This window comes from Poeciliopsis prolifica, unplaced genomic scaffold, assembly GCF_027474105.1.
Source record: "Poeciliopsis prolifica strain line A6 unplaced genomic scaffold, Auburn_PproV2 SCAFFOLD079, whole genome shotgun sequence".
In the NCBI taxonomy this organism is placed as follows: Eukaryota; Metazoa; Chordata; class Actinopteri; order Cyprinodontiformes; family Poeciliidae; genus Poeciliopsis; species Poeciliopsis prolifica.
In genome coordinates this window covers 1362501-1382872 of record NW_026562454.1, presented here as the reverse complement: position 1 = coordinate 1382872, position 20372 = coordinate 1362501, and the positions used below count along the sequence as shown (strand labels likewise).

The 20372-nt window shown below is 39.7% G+C and overlaps 1 protein-coding gene across 1 annotated transcript in view; it reads left to right on the top strand.

Annotated features, from left to right (window-relative positions):
* Positions 1 to 935: 935 nt before the first annotated feature.
* The window catches only part of lamc2 (laminin, gamma 2), a 21056-nt gene continuing 1619 nt past the window's right edge, over positions 936 to 20372 (top strand). The window contains 24 exon segments of the mRNA XM_055021800.1: positions 936 to 1371; positions 6004 to 6054; positions 6057 to 6179; positions 6248 to 6365; positions 6751 to 6872; positions 6951 to 7082; positions 7150 to 7339; positions 8922 to 9029; positions 9356 to 9661; positions 9663 to 9697; positions 9700 to 9747; positions 9825 to 9990; positions 9992 to 10043; positions 10045 to 10054; positions 10283 to 10419; positions 16566 to 16716; positions 17105 to 17310; positions 17426 to 17505; positions 17624 to 17761; positions 18916 to 19060; positions 19132 to 19281; positions 19377 to 19488; positions 19635 to 19796; positions 19799 to 19830. Of these exon segments, the coding sequence (XP_054877775.1) occupies positions 1296 to 1371; positions 6004 to 6054; positions 6057 to 6179; positions 6248 to 6365; positions 6751 to 6872; positions 6951 to 7082; positions 7150 to 7339; positions 8922 to 9029; positions 9356 to 9661; positions 9663 to 9697; positions 9700 to 9747; positions 9825 to 9990; positions 9992 to 10043; positions 10045 to 10054; positions 10283 to 10419; positions 16566 to 16716; positions 17105 to 17310; positions 17426 to 17505; positions 17624 to 17761; positions 18916 to 19060; positions 19132 to 19281; positions 19377 to 19488; positions 19635 to 19796; positions 19799 to 19830 (2850 nt within the window). The 5' untranslated portion in view covers positions 936 to 1295.

The following is a 20372-nucleotide window of genomic DNA, read 5'->3' as shown; positions in this document are numbered from 1 at the left end:
TGTGTGTGTGTGTGTGAGGTTCAGGGGTGTGTGTGTGTGTGTGTGATTCAGGGTGTGTGTGTGTGTGTGTGTGTGTGGTTCAGTGTGTGTGTGTGTGTGTGTGATTCAGGGTGTGTGTGTGTGTGTGAGGTTCAGGGTGTGTGTGTGTGTGTGTGGTTCAGGGTGTGTGTGTGTGTGTGAGGTTCAGGGTGTGTGTGTGTGTGTGGTTCAGGGTGTGTGTGTGTGTGTGTGGTTCAGGGTGTGTGTGTGTGTGTGTGTGTGTGGTTCAGTGTGTGTGTGTGTGTGTGTGTGTGTGGGTCAGGGTGTGTGTGTGTGTCTGTGTGTGTGAGGTTCAGGGTGTGTGTGTGTGTGTGTGATTCAGGGTGTGTGTGTGTGTGTGAGGTTCAGGTGTGTGTGTGTGTGTGTGTGGTTCAGGGTGTGTGTGTGTGTGTGTGTGTGTGTGTGTGTGTGTGAGGTTCAGGGTGTGTGTGTGTGTGTGTGTGTGTGAGGTTCAGGGTGTGTGTGTGTGTGTGTGTGTGTGTGTGTGTGTGTGTGTGTGTGTGTGTGTGTGTGTGTGTGTGTGTGTGGTTCAGGGTGTGTCTCTGCCTTCGTCGCCTCAGGAAACATTTACAGATGAAAACATTTTGTGCTGCAGGGAGGAAAAATTACAGCTTCGACCAAATCAAACAGGTTTAGATTGTTTTTAATTTCTGTGATGAAAACACAGTCAGATCAGGACCTGAATGGGTCGGAACCGGGTCAGAACCAGGATTTTTTATTGACAATTCTTGATATTTTTCATTTATTTCTCTCATATTTTGTGATTTTATGTCAGTTTGTCCTGATTTCTTGGAGACATTTCTACCTTCAGAGATCCTGCAGAATGTGGATTAACATTATAACAGATTATAACAGATTGGCATAAATGATGAGATTATTTTATTCTGGATTCTGCTGCTAGGATCTGATCTTTCTGCATGTTTACATCTGTCTGTCTGACAGAGACGTTATTGTCCAGCTCTCTGAGACGTCCTCCTGTCTGTCTGTCCCTCAGCCCCCCTGTCCTCCTGTCTGTCTGTCCCTCAGCCCCCCTGTCCTCCTGTCTGTCTGTCCCTCAGCCCCCCTGTCCTCCTGTCTGTCCTCCTGTCTGTCCCTCAGCCCATCATTTCCTCTGACTGTCAGTGAGTCAGTCGGTGACTCAGCGGCGGCAGAATGTGCAGCGTGCTCAGGCCTGCTGCAGGACGGCAGAGCGGTTAAAACCCGGCGCTCGTTCAGGAACCAGAACATTCTGCTCAGCTGATTCTGGATCCGACGACATGGAGAGCTGCTGGGTTTCGCTCTGCGTGGTTCTGGTCGCTGTGGGCTCGGTCCGGACCACCTACACCTCCTACTGTGAGTAACTGGACTTGGTTCTGATGCTTCTTTTTCGCTGAAGCATCAGAAACTTTCTGCATATCATCGTTTCCTCTCAGTGAACCGGAACCAGACTGCAAGGTTCTGTTCAGGTCTGGTTCTGTTCAGTCTGGTTCTGTTCAGTTGGTTCTGTTCAGTCTGGTTCTGTTCGGTCTGGTTCTGTTCGGTCTGGTTCTGTTCAGTATGGTTCTGTTCAGTTTGGTTCTGTTCAGTCTGGTTCTGTCAGTCTGGTTCTGTTCAGTCTGGTTCTGTCGGTCTGGTCTGGTTCAGTTTGGTTCTGTTCAGTCTGGTTTGTTCGGTCTGGTTCTGTTCGGTCTGGTTCTGTTCAGTTTGGTTCTGTTCGGTCTGGTTCTGTTCATTTTGGTTCTGTTCAGTCTGTTCTGTTCAGTCTGGTTCTGTTCAGTTTGGTTCTGTTCAGTCTCTGTTCTGTTCAGTCTGGTTCTGTTCAGTCTGGTTCTGTTTGGTCTGGTTCTGTTCAGTCTGGTTGTTCAGTCTATGGTTCTGTTCAGTTTGGTTGGTCGTCGGTGTCAGTATCAGTGCAGGTTAGAAACAGTGTGGTTCAGTGATCCAGAACCAGAACAGAACCAGAAGGAACCTCCTGCCTGTTGGGTTTTGATTCTGGACCAGAGAACAGTCTGTGGTTCTGGTGCTGAAGTGAAGCACCAGAACCGATCGGGTCGGATGGATTTGTTGATCCAGACGAGTTCTTGATCCTAGAAGATGATTTTATTGGACAGCGCCAGAACCTGGTCTCATGTTTGGACCTTGTTTGGGTTTAGAAACGGTTCCGGTCCCTTTTGGCTCCGTGTCATCATGATGAAGGTTCTGGTTCTGAATGGACTTCAGGCCAACATGGACACACCTGAATCAGGCGTAACATTATGACCAGGTAGTCATAATGCGACCCATAATGTAACGTTTTAAAGAAATGAACTGCTGGACGATGTTTGGTTGGTTCTGAGTCGGATCAGACGGCAGAACCAGAACCCAGAGGTCCGGACGGTCATAATGTTACGCCTGATGTTGAATGTTTCTGTAAAAACATCAGAATAAAACTTCCTGTTCAGATGGAAGCAGGTCCAGAACAGAACCATCTGAACAGAACCAGCTGAACAGAACATTTCTGTTCTACTGAAAATGGGACGAAGGGAAGAAATGAGAAGAGAAGCAGATCCAGCAGATCCAGCAGATCCAGCAGGATCTTGTCCTCGGATGCCGCCGCTCTGCTGCAGGAGGGAGACGCCCAGCGGGGGGCAGAACTGAGCGGGGGGCAAACAGACACGCAGGGTGAGGCCCGTCTGCCCCGCCTTCGCCTCGGGACACAGAGTCTGAAGACGCAGCAGAGAAAAATCCAGAAGGATCTGTCCACACACGACCGGGAAAAACAAACAGAACCTCAGAGGAGAGCTGAGGTTCTGCTCCGACCCAATTCAGGTTCTGAGGTTCTGCTCCGACCCGATCCAACAGCACCGGGTTTAACAACAAGAAGAACCCAGAGAGCTTCAGCTGGTGGAACCAGATGTACCAGCTGGTCTGGTCAGTGAAGCTTTCATTTCCTGGACCAGAACCATTTCGAACAGCCGGGTCCAGAACGATCCATATTTTGGTTTTGATCATCATAATGAGCTGGTTAAACTGACCAGCTTTTCTCATTTAATGACAAAAACTGGTTGGACTGAAAATCTGCTAAAGATCATAAAACAGGATCAGTTTAAAGATTATTGATCGGTTTTATTGACCTTTGAAACAAATTAATAATCATTCATTTTTCCTCAGTGACATTAAAATCTGTTTCTGTGGGATTTGATGATCGAGGCTCTTTACCATCACCCTAATCTTAGCTCCCTCCTAAGATTATCCATCACATCCAGGTCAAGACTTGAACTAGGCCACTTTAGTGGAGATTCTGAGTTTCTCAGCAGAAACATCAGAGAATGATCCGGGATTAAACCTGATGAGGGGAAATATTTAATCTGACATCAGAATGAAACGTTTCAGAGGGAAAAACCGATAAACAATGAAACCAGGATCTGTTTTCAGATTCCTGCTCCGGGTTTCTCACCCGGCGATTTCCTCTGTTGCTCCCGAAATGAAAAGAGAGAAAACTGAAAACTTTCCTTCAACATCAGGAGCAAAAATCGAAATAAAAATCTGGAAAATTAAAGTTTCATCTGCAGAAAAGATGGAGATGAAAAATATTCAGCAGCTGGAAAAATTTTCTCTGAATATAATCAAATTGTGGCTGCAGTAATGGTTGCCATGTTGCTGCGTTGCCACGTTGCTGCGTTGCCATGTTGCTGCGTTGCCGTTGCTGCGTTGCCACGTTGCCACGTTGCTGCGTTGTTCCCTCAGCAGGTGAATCAGAAACAGTCGGTGATAAAATTCAGACCATCTCGTCTGGACTCTGGAAGAGTCTCGACTGAAAGACATTCCTGAGTTCAAGAATCTTGACGTCGCCTGATCAGAACCGTCAGGCGGCGGTTCTGATCCGTTCGGTCAGCTGAGTCACAGACTGACCTCAGACAGACACACCTGAACCTGACGCCTCTGAGTCAGAACCTCATTCATTCCTCAGAGCCTCATTCATTCCTCAGAACCTCATTCCTCAGAACCTCATTCATTCATCAGAACCTCATTCATTCCTCAGAACCTCATTCATTCCTCAGAGCCTCATTCATTCCTCAGAACCTCATTCCTCAGAACCTCATTCATTCATCAGAACCTCATTCATTCCTCAGAACCTCATTCCTCAGAACCTCATTCATTCATCAGAACCTCATTCATTCATCAGAACCTCATCATTCATCAGAACCTCATTCATTCATCAGAACCTCATTCATTCATCAGAACCTCATTCATTCCTCAGAACCTCATTCCTCAGAACCAGCACAATGAATAAAACTTTCTGTTATTCTGTGAATAAAAAGTAAAACATTTTAAAATTTGGACCCAGAAGTGGAGAGTTTGGATAAAAGTTCTCAGGATTCCAGATTAAAGGTCCAGTTCGTCAACCTGCTGGTTCCTATGAATCAATATTAAATGGGTTTATTGATAATAATGCATTTAATGGTTTAGGTTGTAGTCGATTCTGGATGGCGAAATAAAATAAACATTTATCTCTTTAAAGAGAAACATGATGTAAAGGGGTCAGAGGTCAACCTGCTGGTTTTATAATCCTGATTTATCAGAACATTTTCATCAGTTAAATATTTATTTTTCAGATTAGAGCAGATTACAGCTGAAGATCTTCCATCATCTGAAATTGGTCATAATTTGAAATATATATTTTTTATTTCCTGATCATAATTTCCAGTTTTTCTTTCATGCTGAAAACTGTAAATGTTGAATTCATTTCTCTGGTTGTGACATGGTTTTTATTTTAGTTCCTGAAGCTTTTGAAAGTTTTTATTTGTGTTTTTCTGCTGAACTCGTGAAGCTTCATGTCGTCAGTCCGGTTTGCTGCTGAACGCTGTCAATGTGAGGAGATCAGTGAACTCTGAGCGTTTCATCTGAACATCCAGTTCTGTGTTTTCAGATCAGACGATTTTCTCTGTCAGCAACCATGTTGGTGTCACTGGTTTCCAGTTCAGGGAAGAAAAGAGCTGAAGGCAGAGAAGACACTGAAGCTGCAGCGCAAGAAGAAACTAATGTAACATTTTTAACTCAGTTTGATGGAGAAAAGGACAGAAATAAAGGCTAAATACTAAATATATGTTTTACTTGGGTAACAAAATGAACCTCGGGTCGGGTTCAGGTCGGGTTGGGGTTCAGGTCGGGTTAGGGTTGGGGTTCAGGTAGGGTTAGGGTTGGGGTTCAGGTAGGGTTAGGGTCGGGTTGGGGTTCAGGTCGGGTTAGGGTCGGGTTGGGGTTCAGGTCGGGTTGGGGTTCAGGTCGGGTTAGGGTTGGGTTGGGGTTCAGGTCGGGTTGGGGTTCAGGTCGGGTTAGGGTCGGGTTGGGGTTCAGGTCGGGTTGGGGATCAGGTTGGGTTAGGGTTCAGGTCGGGTTAGGGTTGGGTTAGGGTTCAGGTAGGGTTGGGGATCAGGTTGGGTTAGGGTTGGGGTTCAGGTCGGGTTGGGGATCAGGTCGGGTTAGGGTCGGGTTAGGGTTGGGTTGGGGATCAGGTTGGGTTAGGGTTGGGGTTCAGGTCGGGTTGGGTTCATGGGGTTAGGGTCGGGTTGGGGTTCAGGTCGGGTTGGGGTTCAGGTCGGGTTGGGGATCAGGTTGGGTTAGGGTTGGGGTTCAGGTCGGGTTAGGTCGGGTTGGGGATCAGGTTGGGTTAGGGTTGGGGTTCAGGTCGGGTTGGGGTTCAGGTCGGGTTAGGGTCGGGTTCAGGTTAGAGAAGCAGAAATGTTGGTTGTTGTGCAGAAACTGAAACAGATGAAGCAGCAGATGAGTTTTATTGGACAGAATGATGCGTTTAGGAGACCAAACCTCTGTGGGAAAAACAGTAAATTTACTTCCTGTAGAGAGAAAAAGATGAAAAGTTTGTTTGACTGAGGAGCCTCATGATCATCAAAAAGAAGTTTTCATTTCTCTGATAAGGTTTCAGTTCTTTCCTCTGATGAAGCTCCTGATAGTTTTCTAAAGTTTCCTCTCGTCTCCGTCCTGCAGCTGATCTGCGCTGTGAGTGCAGCGGCCGGGCGCGGCTCTGCCTGCGGGACGCTTGGGTCTGCGCTGCCTGGACTGTCAGGGAAACACTGAGGGTCGACACTGCGAGCGCTGCAAGGACGGATTCTACCAGCAGGGGGCGCGGCTGAGCTGCACGCCCTGCGGCTGCAGCCCTGCAGGTGAGGACGCGCCTGTTCGCATGACGTCATGAAGTCAGAAAAGGTCTGAGCGGTTTTTCTCTCTGCAGGTTCTGTTAGCAACACGTGTGACAGCAGGGGGCGCTGCAGCTGTAAGGAAGGCGTCTCTGGAGACAAATGTGACCTTTGCCCCGACGGCCCTGTGGGGGCGGACGGCTGCAGCAGGAGGTGAGGTCATCATCTGATAGCAGCTGTTTATTTGTGACGTTTCAGATTCAGATGCTTTCAGAACGTTAAATTGTTTTAATGCTCAAAAACTCAAAAACATCGAAGCTTAAACTAGTTAATGTTTTTGCTTCTGTGTTGTTGTAAATCTTCTGATGTATAATTAGAAGTTTTTGGATTCTTATAATAAATCAACTTCCTAAAAGTTTGAATAATCAACAGAAAAATAAGCAGCAGGTTAAAGAAAGGAACAGGATCTGCTGCCAGAAATCTCACTAAATGTTTCAGGAAATTTCGTTTCAGACGTTTTTGCCGGTTTGTGTTTTATCGTTTCCTGTCAGTCGCAGTTTTTCTGTTTCACCTCAAACTTCCTGCTGGTTGTTTCCAGGCGCCGGGAAACAGAGGATTCTGGGAGTTTGAGTCTGCCGTGTTTCTGTTACGGACACAGTGAGCGATGTTCCGCTCAGCCTGGTTTCTCCGTCCACAACATCTCCTCCACCTTCAGCTCAGGTAACAGGAACAGAACCCGGTCGCCGGTGGTTCTGTCCGGGTGGTTCTGCCCAGCTAAAGCAACCTGCCGGGTTTCAGGTCCAGACGGCTGGACGGCGGCGACGGCCCAGCGTACGACTGCTCAGAACGTTCTGTTCCGCTGGTCGCCCAGACACCAGGACCTAGAGGTGGTCTCCAAACAGAGCCCGCCCACTTACCTGTACGCGCCAGGTGAGACGAGCTCCGCCTCCCCGTGTCCGTCAGCTTTGCCTCCTCTGACCCGTTTCCCGCCCTGCAGAGGTTTACCTGGGGAACAAGCTGCTGAGTTACGGCCAGAACCTGTCCTTCTCGCTGCGTTTGGACCGCGGCGTTCGCCACCCGTCCACCAGCGACGTGGTCCTGGAGGGCGGCGGCCTGACGGTGGCGGCGGCGCTGGGGGACCTGAGGGCCGTCGTCCCCTGTGGGAAGAAGATCCACTACAGCTTCAGGTCAGGGAAATGACATCACTCTGATCCGTTAACGCCTCGTTAGCTTCCTGACGTCTCCAACATGAACCCCGGATGAACAACGATCCAGAGAAGAAAAACATTCCTGAGTTCAGAATCCTGACGGTGATCGACCTGCAGAAACACGGAAACTAAAGTTTAATAAAGATTTAAACTTTACTCCATGAAGACATGCTTTAGGAACATGAACACATGAACATGAACACATGAAGAACATGAATACATGGACATGAAGACATGAACATGAAGACATGAAGACATAAAGACATGAACACATGAAGACATGAACACATGAATACATGAAGACATGAACACATGAAGACATGAAGACATAAAGACATGAACACATGAAGACATGAACACATGAAGACATGCTTTAGGAAACATGAACACATGAACACATGAACATGAACACATGAAGAACATGAATACATGGACATGAAGACATGAACATGAAGACATGAAGACATGAACACATGAAGACATGAACACATGAAGACATGAACACATGAAGAACATGAATACATGGACATGAAGACATAAAGACATGAACACATGAAGACATGAACACATGAATACATGAAGACATGCTTTAGGAAACATGAACATGAACACATGAACATGAACACATGAAGAACATGAATACATGGACATGAAGACATGAACATGAAGACATAAAGACATGAACACATGAACACATGAATACATGAAGACATGAACACATGAATACATGAAGACATGCTTTAGGAAACATGAACACATGAACATGAACACATGAAGAACATGAATACATGGACATGAAGACATGAACATGAAGACATAAAGACATGAACACATGAAGACATGAACACATGAATACATGAAGACATGAACACATGAAGACATGAACACATGAAGAACATGAATACATGGACATGAAGACATAAAGACATGAACACATGAAGACATGAACACATGAATACATGAAGACATGCTTTAGGAAACATGAACATGAAACACATGAACATGAACACATGAAGAACATGAATACATGGACATGAAGACATGAACATGAAGACATAAAGACATGAACACATGAACACATGAATACATGAAGACATGAACACATGAATACATGAAGACATGCTTTAGGAAACATGAACACATGAAGACATGAAGACATGAACATGAACACATGAAGACATGAACATAAAGACATGAACACATGAAGACATGAACACATGAATACATAAAGACATGCTTTAGGAAACATGAACACATGAAGACATGAAGACATGAACACATGAACATGAAGACATGAAGACATGAACATGAAGACATAAAGACATGAACACATGAAGACATGAACACATGAATACATAAAGACATGCTTTAGGAAACATGAACACATGAAGACATGAAGACATGAACATAAAGACATGAACACATGAAGACATGCTTTAGGAAACATGAACACATGAAGACATGAACACATGAAGACGGCTCTCTGTCTCTTTCTGCAGGTTGACTTCTCACCTGAACGTTTCTGCAGAATTTGTTTCTCAGGTTTTCTGTTTCCTGACAGGTTGGATGAAAAACCCGGCAGCAGCTGGAATCCTCAACTTTCCTCATTGGATTTCCAGAAGCTTCTCCAGAACCTGACGGCCATAAAGATCCGGGCCACGTTTGGACGGACGGTGAGACGGTTCTTGATTAGTGAAGCTCGTTAAACTCAGAAGTTCATCCTGATGAAATTTGAACGGATTAAAACATTTTGATGTCCAACAATAATCTGTTCTGACCTTCATCTCTTGATGTTGATCTGTTTATATGCTGATGACTCTTTAATTAATGTTTCTTTTGTCCAAAGTTACAATTTGACCTGATTTCATTGTGAAACATGACAGACTATCACAGACCATCTGTTCCTGCAATGCCCATCAGAAATGGTCTATTCAAAGTAGCAGGAGAACCACGTGACACCAGGTCTTCTGTCTGCTCCCTGATTGGTCTGTTTCCTTCAGGACGCGGTTACCTTGACAATGTGAACCTGGTTTCGGCTCGGCATGGGCCCGGCGTGGCGGCCGGATGGGTCCAGACCTGCATCTGTCCTCCGGGATACGAGGGCGACTCCTGTGAGCGCTGCTCGGCCGGGTTCCGGCGCCGGACGCCGTCGGCCGGAGCCTTCGGCGCCTGCGAGCCGTGCGGCTGCCGGGGCGGCAGCTGCGACCCCCAGACCGGAGACTGCTACTCCGCCGACGAGACGGCCGGCGAGCGCGGCTGCCCGGACGGGTTCTACAGAGACCCGCGGCAGCAGACCTGTGAGCTGCCCCTGTCCGGAGAGGTCGTCCTGCTCCCTGGAGGCGGAGCGCTGGAGCCTCAGTGCCTGCGCTGTCCGTCCGGAACCTTTGGTGAGTCCAGGAGGAACCCAACAGCGAGGGAACCAGCCGAACCCGCTCAGTAACGTAAAGCTTCGGCGTCTCCTCAGGGTTTTACTGCGACACCTGTCGGGAGGGATTCTATGGCGACCCCGCGGGTCTGCGAGGCGCGCAGCGACCCTGCAGATCCTGCAGCTGCAACGGAAACATCGACGTCAGCAGGGCGGGAAGCTGCGACCGGATCACCGGGGAATGTCTGCGGTGCCAGAACAACACGCCGGTTCTGTGAGAGCTGCCTGCCCGGGTTCTACCGGAACCCGTCCACCGCCCGCCTGCAAACGTGAGGACAGAGTCCAGGTCCATTCAGTCAGAACCAGCCAGTCAGAACCATCCAGTCAGAACCGGCCAGTCAGAACCGGCCAGTCAGAACCATCCAGTCAGAACCATCCAGTCAGAACCGGCCAGTCAGAACCAGCCAGTCAGAACCATCCAGTCAGAACATCCAGTCAGAACCATCCAGTCAGAACCGGCCAGTCAGAACCGGCTCTGATCATGTTTCCCTCTCCAGCCTGCAGCTGTGACCCTCTGGGCTCAGAGGACGGACAGTGCGACCCGACCGGACGGTGCCAGTGCCGACCCGGCTTCGAGGGTCCGAGGTGTGACCGGCCCAACTGCCCCACCTGCTTCACCCCCATCAGGAAGAAGGTACCTGTTCATGCAGCGCATGTTGAAGCTGCAGCGCCCCCTGCTGGGTGGAGCTGCAGTTCGTTTGATTCAGGAAGTTAAAGAAAAGATTTGATCTGCAACACAGATTAATAAACTAATGCAGGTCAATAAACTAATGCAATTTAATAAACTAATGCAGATTAATAAACTAAATGAATTTAATAAACTAATGCAGATTAATAAACTAATGCAGGTTAATAAACTAATGCAATTTAATAAACTAATGCAGATTAATAAACTAAATGAATTTAATAAACTAATGCAGATTAATAAACTAATGCAGGTTAATAAACTAATGCAGGTTAATAAACTAAATCAATTTAATAAACTAATGCAGGTTAATAAACTAATGCAGTTTAATAAACTAAATCAATTTAATAAACTAATGCAGATTAATAAACTAATGCAGGTTAATAAACTAAATCAATTTAATAAACTAATGCAGATTAATAAACTAATGCAGGTTAATAAACTAAATCAATTTAATAAACTAATGCAGGTTAATAAACTAAATCAATTTAATAAACTAATGCAGGTTAATAAACTAATGCAGTTTAATAAACTAATGCAGATTAATAAACTAATGCAGATTAATAAACTAATGCAGATTAATAAACTAATGCAGGTTAATAAACTAAATCAATTTAATAAACTAATGCAGATTAATAAACTAAATCAATTTAATAAACTAATGCAGGTTAATAAACTAATGCAGGTTAATAAACTAAATCAATTTAATAAACTAATGCAGATTAATAAACTAAATCAATTTAATAAACTAATGCAGGTTAATAAACTAAATCAATTTAATAAACTAATGCAGGTTAACAAAACTAAATCAATTTAATAAACTAATGCAGGTTAATAAACTAAATCAATTTAATAAACTATGCAGATTAATAAACTAATGCAGATTAATAAACTAAATCAATTTATTAACTAATGCAGGTAATAAACTAAATCAATTTATAAACTAATGCAGATTAATAAACTAAATCAATTTAATAAACTAATGCAGATTAATAAACTAATGCAGATTAATAAACTAAATCAATTTAATAAACTAATGCAGTAATAAACTAAATCAATTTAATAAACTAATGCAGATTAATAAACTAATCAATTTAATAAACTAATGCAGGTTAACAAAACTAAATCAATTTAATAAACTAATGCAGGTTAATAAACTAAATCAATTTAATAAACTAATGCAGGTTAATAAACTAAATCAATTTAATAAACTAATGCAGATTAATAAACTAAATCAATTTAATAAATAATGCAGATTAATAAACTAATGCAGATAATAAACTAAATCAATTTATTAAACTAATGCAGGTTAATAAAACTAAATCAATTTAATAAACTAATGCAGATTAATAAACTAATGCAGATTAATAAACTAAATCAATTTAATAAACTAATGCAGGTTAATAAACTAAATCAATTTAATAAACTAATGCAGGTTAATAAACTAAATCAATTCAATAAACTAATGCAGGTTAATAAACTAAATCAATTTAATAAACTAATGCAGATTAATAAACTAAATCAATTTAATAAACTAATGCAGGTTAATAAACTAAATCAATTTAATAAACTAATGCAGATTATTAAACTAAATCAATTTAATAAACTAATGCAGGTTAATAAACTAAATCAATTTAATAACTAATGCATAAACTAAATCAATTTTATAAACTAATGCAGATTAATAAACTAAATCAATTTAATAAACTAATGCAGATTAATAAACTAAATCAATTTAATAAACTAATGCAGATTAATAAACTAAATCAATTTAATAAACTAATGCAGGTTAATAAACTAAATCAATTTAATAAACTAATGCAGGTTAATAAACTAAATCAATTTAATAAACTAATGCAGATTAATAAACTAATGCAATTTAATAAACTAATGCAGATTAATAAACTAAATCAATTTAATAAACTAATGCAGATTAATAAACTAAGTCAATTAAAAACTAATGGTTAATAAACTAATCAATTTAATAAACTAATGCAGGTTAATAAACTAAATCAATTTAATAAACTAATGCAGATTAATAAACTAAATCAATTTAATAAACTAATGCAGGTTAATAAACTAAATCAATTTAATAAACTAATGCAGATTAATAAACTAAATCAATTTAATAAACTAATGCAGATTAATAAACTAATCAGATTTAATAAAACTAATCAATTAATAAACTAATGCAGTTAATAAACTAAATCAATTTAATAAACTAATGCAGGTTAATAAACTAAATCAATTTAATAAACTAATGCAGGTAATAAACTAAATCAATTTAATAAACTAAGCAGGGAATAAACTAAACTAATAATGCAGATTAATAAACTAATCAATTTAATAAACTAATGCAGGTTAATAAACTAAATCAATTTAATAAACTAATGCAGATTAATAAACTAAATCAATTTAATAAACTAATGCAGATTAATAAACTAATGCAGATTAATAAACTAAATCAATTTAATAAACTAATGAAGGTTAATAAACTAAATCAATTTAATAAACTAATGCAGGTTAATAAACTAAATCAATTTAATAAACTAAATCAATTTAATAAACTAATGCAGATTAATAAACTAAATCAATTTAATAAACTAATGCAGATTAATAAACTAATGCAGATTAATAAACTAAATCAATTTAATAAACTAATGCAGATTAATAAACTAAATCAATTTAATAAACTAATGAAGGTTAATAAACTAAATCAACTTAAAAAACTAATGCAGGTTAATAAACTAAATCAATTTAATAAACTAAATCAATTTAATAAACTAATGCAGATTAATAAACTAAATCAATTTAATAAACTAATGAAGGTTAATAAACTAAATCAACTTAAAAAACTAATGCAGGTTAATAAACTAAATCAATTTAATAAACTAATGCAGGTTAATAAACTAATGCAGGTTAATAAACTAAATCAATTTAATAAACTAATGCAGGTTAATAAACTAAATCAATTTAATAAACTAATGCAGATAAATAAACTAAATCAATTTAATAAACTAATGCAGGTTAATAAACTAATGCAGATTAATAAACTAAATCAATTTAATAAACTAATGCAGGTTAATAAACTAAATCAATTTAATAAACTAATGCAGATTAATAAACTAAATCAATTTAATAAACTAATGAAGGTTAATAAACTAAATCAATTTAATAACTAATGCAGATTAATAAACTAAATCAATTTAATAAACTAATGCAGATTAATAAACTAATGCAGGTTAATAAACTAAATCAATTTAATAAACTAATGCAGATTAATAAACTAAATCAATTTAATAAACTAATGAAGGTTAATAAACTAAATCATTAAAAAACTAATGCAGGTTAATAACTAAATCAATTTAATAAACTAATGCAGGTTAATAAACTAATGCAGATTAATAAACTAAATCAATTTAATAAACTAATGCAGGTTAATAAACTAAATCAATTAATAAACTAATGCAGGTTAATAACTAAATCAATTAATAAACTAAATCAATTTAATAAACTAATGCAGATTAATAAACTAAATCAATTTAATAAACTAATGCAGGTTAATAAACTAAATCAATTTAATAAACTAATGCAGATTAATAAACTAAATCAATTTAATAAACTAATGAAGGTTAATAACTAAATCAATTTAATAAACTAATGCAGGTTAATAAACTAAATCAATTTAATAAACTAATGCAGGTTAATAAACTAATGCAGATTAATAACTAAATCAATTTAATAAACTAATGCAGGTTAATAAACTAAATCAATTTAATAAACTAATGCAGATTAATAAACTAAATCAATTTAATAAACTAATGCAGGTTAATAAACTAAATCAATTTAATAAACTAATGCAGGTTAATAAACTAAATCAATTTAATAAACTAATGCAGATTAATAAACTAAATCAATTTAATAAACTAATGCAGGTTAATAAACTAATGCAGATTAATAAACTAAATCAATTTAAAACAATGCAGGTTAATAAACTAAATCAATTTAATAAACTAATGCAGATTAATAAACTAAATCAATTTAATAAACTAATGCAGGTTAATAAACTAAATCAATTTAATAAACTAATGCAGGTTAATAAACTAAATCAATTTAATAAACTAATGCAGGTTAATAAACTAAATCAATTTAATAAACTAATGCAGATTAATAAACTAATCAATTTAATAAACTAATGAAGGTTAATAAACTAAATCAATTTAATAAACTAATGAAGGTTAATAAACTAAATCAATTTAATAAACTAATGCAGGTTAATAAACTAAATCAATTTAAAAACTAATGCAGGTTAATAAACTAATGCAGATTAATAAACTAAATCAATTTAATAAACTAATGCAGGTTAATAAACTAAATCAATTTAATAAACTAATGCAGATTAATAAACTAAATCAATTTAATAAACTAATGCAGGTTAATAAACTAAATCAATTTAATAAACTAATGCAGATTAATAAACTAAATCAATTTAATAAACTAATGAAGGTTAATAAACTAAATCAATTTAATAAACTAATGAAGGTTAATAAACTAAATCAATTAATAAACTAATGCAGGTTAATAAACTAAATCAATTTAATAAACTAATGCAGGTTAATAAACTAATGCAGATTAATAAACTAAATCAATTTAATAAACTAATGCAGGTTAATAAACTAAATCAATTTAATAAACTAATGCAGATTAATAAACTAAATCAATTTAATAAACTAATGAAGGTTAATAAACTAAATCAATTTAATAAACTAATGCAGATTAATAAACTAAATCAATTTAATAAACTAATGCAGGTTAATAAACTAAATCAATTTAATAAACTAATGCAGATTAATAAACTAAATCAATTTAATAAACTAATGCAGATTAATAAACTAAATCAATTTAATAAACTAATGCAGGTTAATAAACTAATGCAGATTAATAAACTAAATCAATTTAATAACTAATGCAGGTTAATAAACTAAATCAATTTAATAAACTAATGCAGATTAATAAACTAAATCAATTTAATAACTATGCAGATTAATAAACTAAATCAATTTAATAAACTAATGCAGGTTAATAAACTAATGCAGATTAATAAACTAAATCAATTTAATAAACTAATGCAGGTTAATAAACTAATGCAGATTAATAAACTAAATCAATTTAATAAACTAATGCAGATTAATAAACTAAATCAATTTAATAAACTAATGCAGGTTAATAAACTAATGCAGATTAATAAACTAAATCAATTTAATAAACTAATGCAGATTAATAAACTAAATCAATTTAATAAACTAATGCAGGTTAATAAACTAATGCAGATTAATAAACTAAATCAATTTAATAAACTAATGCAGGTTAATAAACTAAATCAATTTAATAAACTAAATCAATTTAATAAACTAATGCAGGTTAATAAACTAAATCAATTTAATAAACTAATGCAGGTTAATAAACTAAATCAATTTAATAAACTAATGCAGATTAATAAACTAATGCAGATTAATAAACTAAATCAATTTAATAAACTAATGCAGATTAATAAACTAAATCAATTTAATAAACTAATGCAGATTAATAAACTAATGCAGGTTAATAAACTAAATCAAAGCCTGAGGCTGGAATTAAACGCGTCACATTTTATGTTCCAATGATTCTGGAAGAAAATGTTTCTGCAGAAACAATATTTTAGTTAAAATGTTGCATTCATTTCAGTCCAACCCTGAAACATGAAAGGTTTTGAGCTGATCCTGCTCTGATCATAATCAATCATTTATTTGGTGAATATTATAACAGCTGGACAGAAGAACCTGCTGCGACACACAGACAGAAATCTGCAGTTTTTTCTTCTTCCTGATTATATTTTATGGCTTCTTGCCTGAAAACAACAAACTGTTTTAGAGTCTGATGATGCTTTCGTTTCTGTAACCACAGATTTCATTTCAAAATATTTTCCTCTGCATTGAAAGCCAAATTTTCCAAATTTTTGTCTCAATTTTAAATTTCTATCCATATTTTTGCCTAAATGCTTCAGAGGTTTCTGTGTTTCAGCTGCGGATTGAATTTCTTCTGTTTCTCTGCTTCAGATGGAGCTTTACTCCTTCAAACTGAAGGAGCTGGAGATGCTGCTCTCCGATCCGGGTCGGGTTCCGACCAACCGGGCCGAGATTGAGGCGGCTCTGAGAGCTTTGGAGGATCTGATGAAGAACCTGCAGGACAACGCCGAGCAGCTGACGGGTCAGAACCTCCTGCTGAGCGAAAGACCGTCCAGATCCAAACATCAGACATATTGATTATTTTAAAATGATTAATAAACAACCTCAGACTTTGAATTTGATCGATTTGATTAATCAAAGTTTTTATTTTTCTTCCTAAATCTATTTTTAAATTTTTTCTTGAACAAAATTAATATAATGTAAAAGTTTGTTTTTTGTAAGTAACGTCCTAAACGCACCAAATTCATAAAAAAATGTGAATAAAACATGTTAACAGGAAAAAGGTTCGCATTTCCAAGCTGAACCTTATTCAGCTGTTTTGGTTTTACTGGCCTCTAGTGGAGATTCGCGGTACTGCATGTTCATTTAGTTGGTAAAATAAACCGTTTCCTGACGTCTGATTCCAACAGATCAGGAGAAGAAGCTGCAGACTCGCCTGTCGTCCATCAGCAGCCGTCAGCTGACCGACGACCAGGAGATCCAGAACATCTCAAAGACGGTCAAACACATCGACCGGCAGCAGCAGAGCTTCAGGTCAAAGGTGGAGGAGGTCGAGACGCTGATCGCTGCCATGAAAAACCTCCTGAAGGAGGCGAAAACCAAAATCCAGTCTGTGGTACGATCCGCTGACCAGAGCAGGACGACCTGATCAGTTTCTCCTGATCAGATTTTAACGTCGTTGATGTGAAGCTGTTTCCTGTTTCCTGATGCTTTGCTTTGTTTCCTGTTAGGAGCTTCCTGCCCGTGATGACCCGCTGACCTCAGGCTCGCTGTCCTCTCTGGTGCAGCAGGCAACAGGACTGGCTGATGAGTAAGATCTGAATCCGCTTCTCCTTCATCATCATCTTCACCGCTGCTGACCTTCTGACCTTCTGTTGACCTTCTGTTGACCTTCTGTTGACCTTCTGACCTTCTGTTTCGCCTCCCAGACAAAAGGCGACGGCCGACTCTGTGGAGCGGACGGCCAACCAGGCTCTGAACGACTCCAAGCAGAGTCTGGATCTGGTCCGGACTCTGATCACCAAGGAGAACAAAGTCAAGGAGCTGATTGGAGATCTGCAGGATCTGTGAGTAGATCCTAAGATCCTCAGCCTGATCCACAGTGGATCCAACTCTGAACTCATCCTGAACTTCATGATGTTTAGATCCAAAACCAAACAGAACATGTAAAACCTGAACCTTCAGTCCAAAATGTTTCTGCTCTGCTGCAGCCAAGATGTTTATGATCCCAACAGATTCAGATGATCATGTGAGAATGTAGAGAACCGATCTGGAACCGATCTGGAACCGATCTGAAAACGATCTGGAACTGATCTGGAACCGATCTGGAACCGATCTGAAACCGATCTGGAACCGATCTGGAACCGATCTGGAACCGATCTGGAACCGATCTGAAACAGATCTGAAACAGATCTGAAACCGATCTGGAACCGATCTGGAACCGATCTGAAACCGATCTGGAACCGATCTGGAACCGATCTGAAACAGATCTGAAACCGATCTGGAACCGATCTGGAACCGATCTGAAACAGATCTGGAACCGATCTGGAACCGATCTGAAACAGATCTGAAACCGATCTGAAACCGATCTGGAACCGATCTGGAACCGATCTGGAACCGATCTGAAACCGATCTGGAACTGATCTGGAACCGATCTGAAACAGATCTGGAACAGATCTGGAACCGATCTGAAACCGATCTGGAACCGATCTGGAACCGATCTGGAACCGATTGAAACCGATCTGGAACTGATCTGGAACCGATCTGAAACCGATCTGAAACCGATTTGAAACCGATCTGGAACCGATCTGGAACCGATCTGGAACCGATCTGAAACAGATCTGGAACTGATCTGGAACCGATCTGGAACCGATCTGGAACCGATCTGAAACCGATCTGAAACCGATCTGGAACTGATCTGGAACTGATCTGGAACCGATCTGGAACCGATCTGCCTCCATCCTTTCTCCTTTTCTTCTTTGACTCGTTTTTAAGGAATAGAAATTCTAATATAAATTCTATTTTTGTTGGTTTACTGACTATAAATTTTGATTTTGTAGTCAGCTGACTGACTGAACACTAAACATTTGGTGGAATCTGAATTTTCTTCAATGCTGATGTTCTGGTCAGAGAAACTGGACTTTCTGAGGAGAATCTGAGTTTCTGGCTGTTTGGAGCATCTGGGATAAAAACCGTGTCATTTTCTCCTGCTGGCATCCAGATACGATAAAACCTCGGCAGATGTGAAGAGTTTGGAGAAGCGAGCAGGAAGTCTGAGCGACGACGCCAAACAGGAGAGCAAGATGGCTGACGGCATGCTGAAAGACATTTCCACATTGGAGAAGAAGCTCCCAGCGTCGATGAAGGTAGGAGCAGCTGCACTAGCATTAGCATTAGCATTAGCGCCCACTGAAGGTCTCTGTGTGATGACGCTCAGGATGCTGTGGACGCCATGGCAACCAGGCTGGACGCCCTGAAGGACGCGGCGCAGAAGAACATGTCCGCCGTGGACGACCTGCTGGGCGCCGTGGAGGAAGACCGGACCGACGCCGAAGAGCTGCTGGATCGGGGCCGAACCGCACAACAGGTACCGACCAGTCAGAACCAGCAGAGGGAACGATGACTGGAACCAGAAGTTGGTCCGGAACCAGAACCTCTGATCAGCTGGACGTTTGTCTGCAGGAGTTCAACAAGCTGCTGGACCGGGTCAACACCGCCAAAGCCGAAACCGAGAAGGCTCTGCAAGGCGTCGGTACCAACAACGACCTGGATGACACCCTGAACACCCTGAAAGGTACGGACACCCGGCACCAGCAGGTGGCGCCGTGGGTTATGGTGGTGGAACTCACCAGAACCGGGCTTCATCTGGTACCAGGGAGCTGATTGACTCCCTGTTAGAACCAGCCAGTCCTTTCCTCACTCGTCTGTCTGCGCCTCCAGGTTTCGACCAGGAGAGCGGCGCCAGTAAAGCTGAAGCCGATGAGGCCATCAAGCGTCTTCCGAACATCAACAGCACCATCCAGGAAGCTGTGCGTAAGAACGGCGAGGCCCAGTCGGTTCTGGACGCGGCGTCCAACGATCACGACGAGGCGATGGAAAACATCACGCTCTGGACGACTTGACTAAAAACCTCCAGGTGAAAAAGTTAGACTTTCATAAAACTGTTAAAACTGAAATTTCATTTCAAAACCTCAGCAACACCATCAGCAACTGAAGCTGAGCGCCCCCTGCAGCCGAGCTGCAGGCTGCTTCAGGATTCACTGACTGCTTTTCTCTGGATGCTTTTATAGTTTTCATAATTTTCTAAGAGCAAATCAAATGTTGTGATTATTGACCATAAAAATAAGCCTCACATTAGAACAGTTAGCTAAAGTTATGCTAGGCTAAAGCTATGCTGGGCTAAAGCTATGCTGGGCTAAAGCTATGCTAGGCTAAAGCTATGCTGGGCTAAAGCTATGCTAGGCTAAAGCTATGCTGGGCTAAAGCTATGCTAGGCTAAAGCTATGCTGGGCTAAAGCTATGCTAGGCTAAAGCTATGCTAGGTCCATCATAACTTCTGACACTGGAACATTTTACAGATTATCTTTTATACGTTAAACTATAGAAATTCTTTGTTTTGGGAACAAAGAGCTGAAGCTCAGTCTGTTTCAGCAGGTCGGCCCAAACGCTTCAACTCCA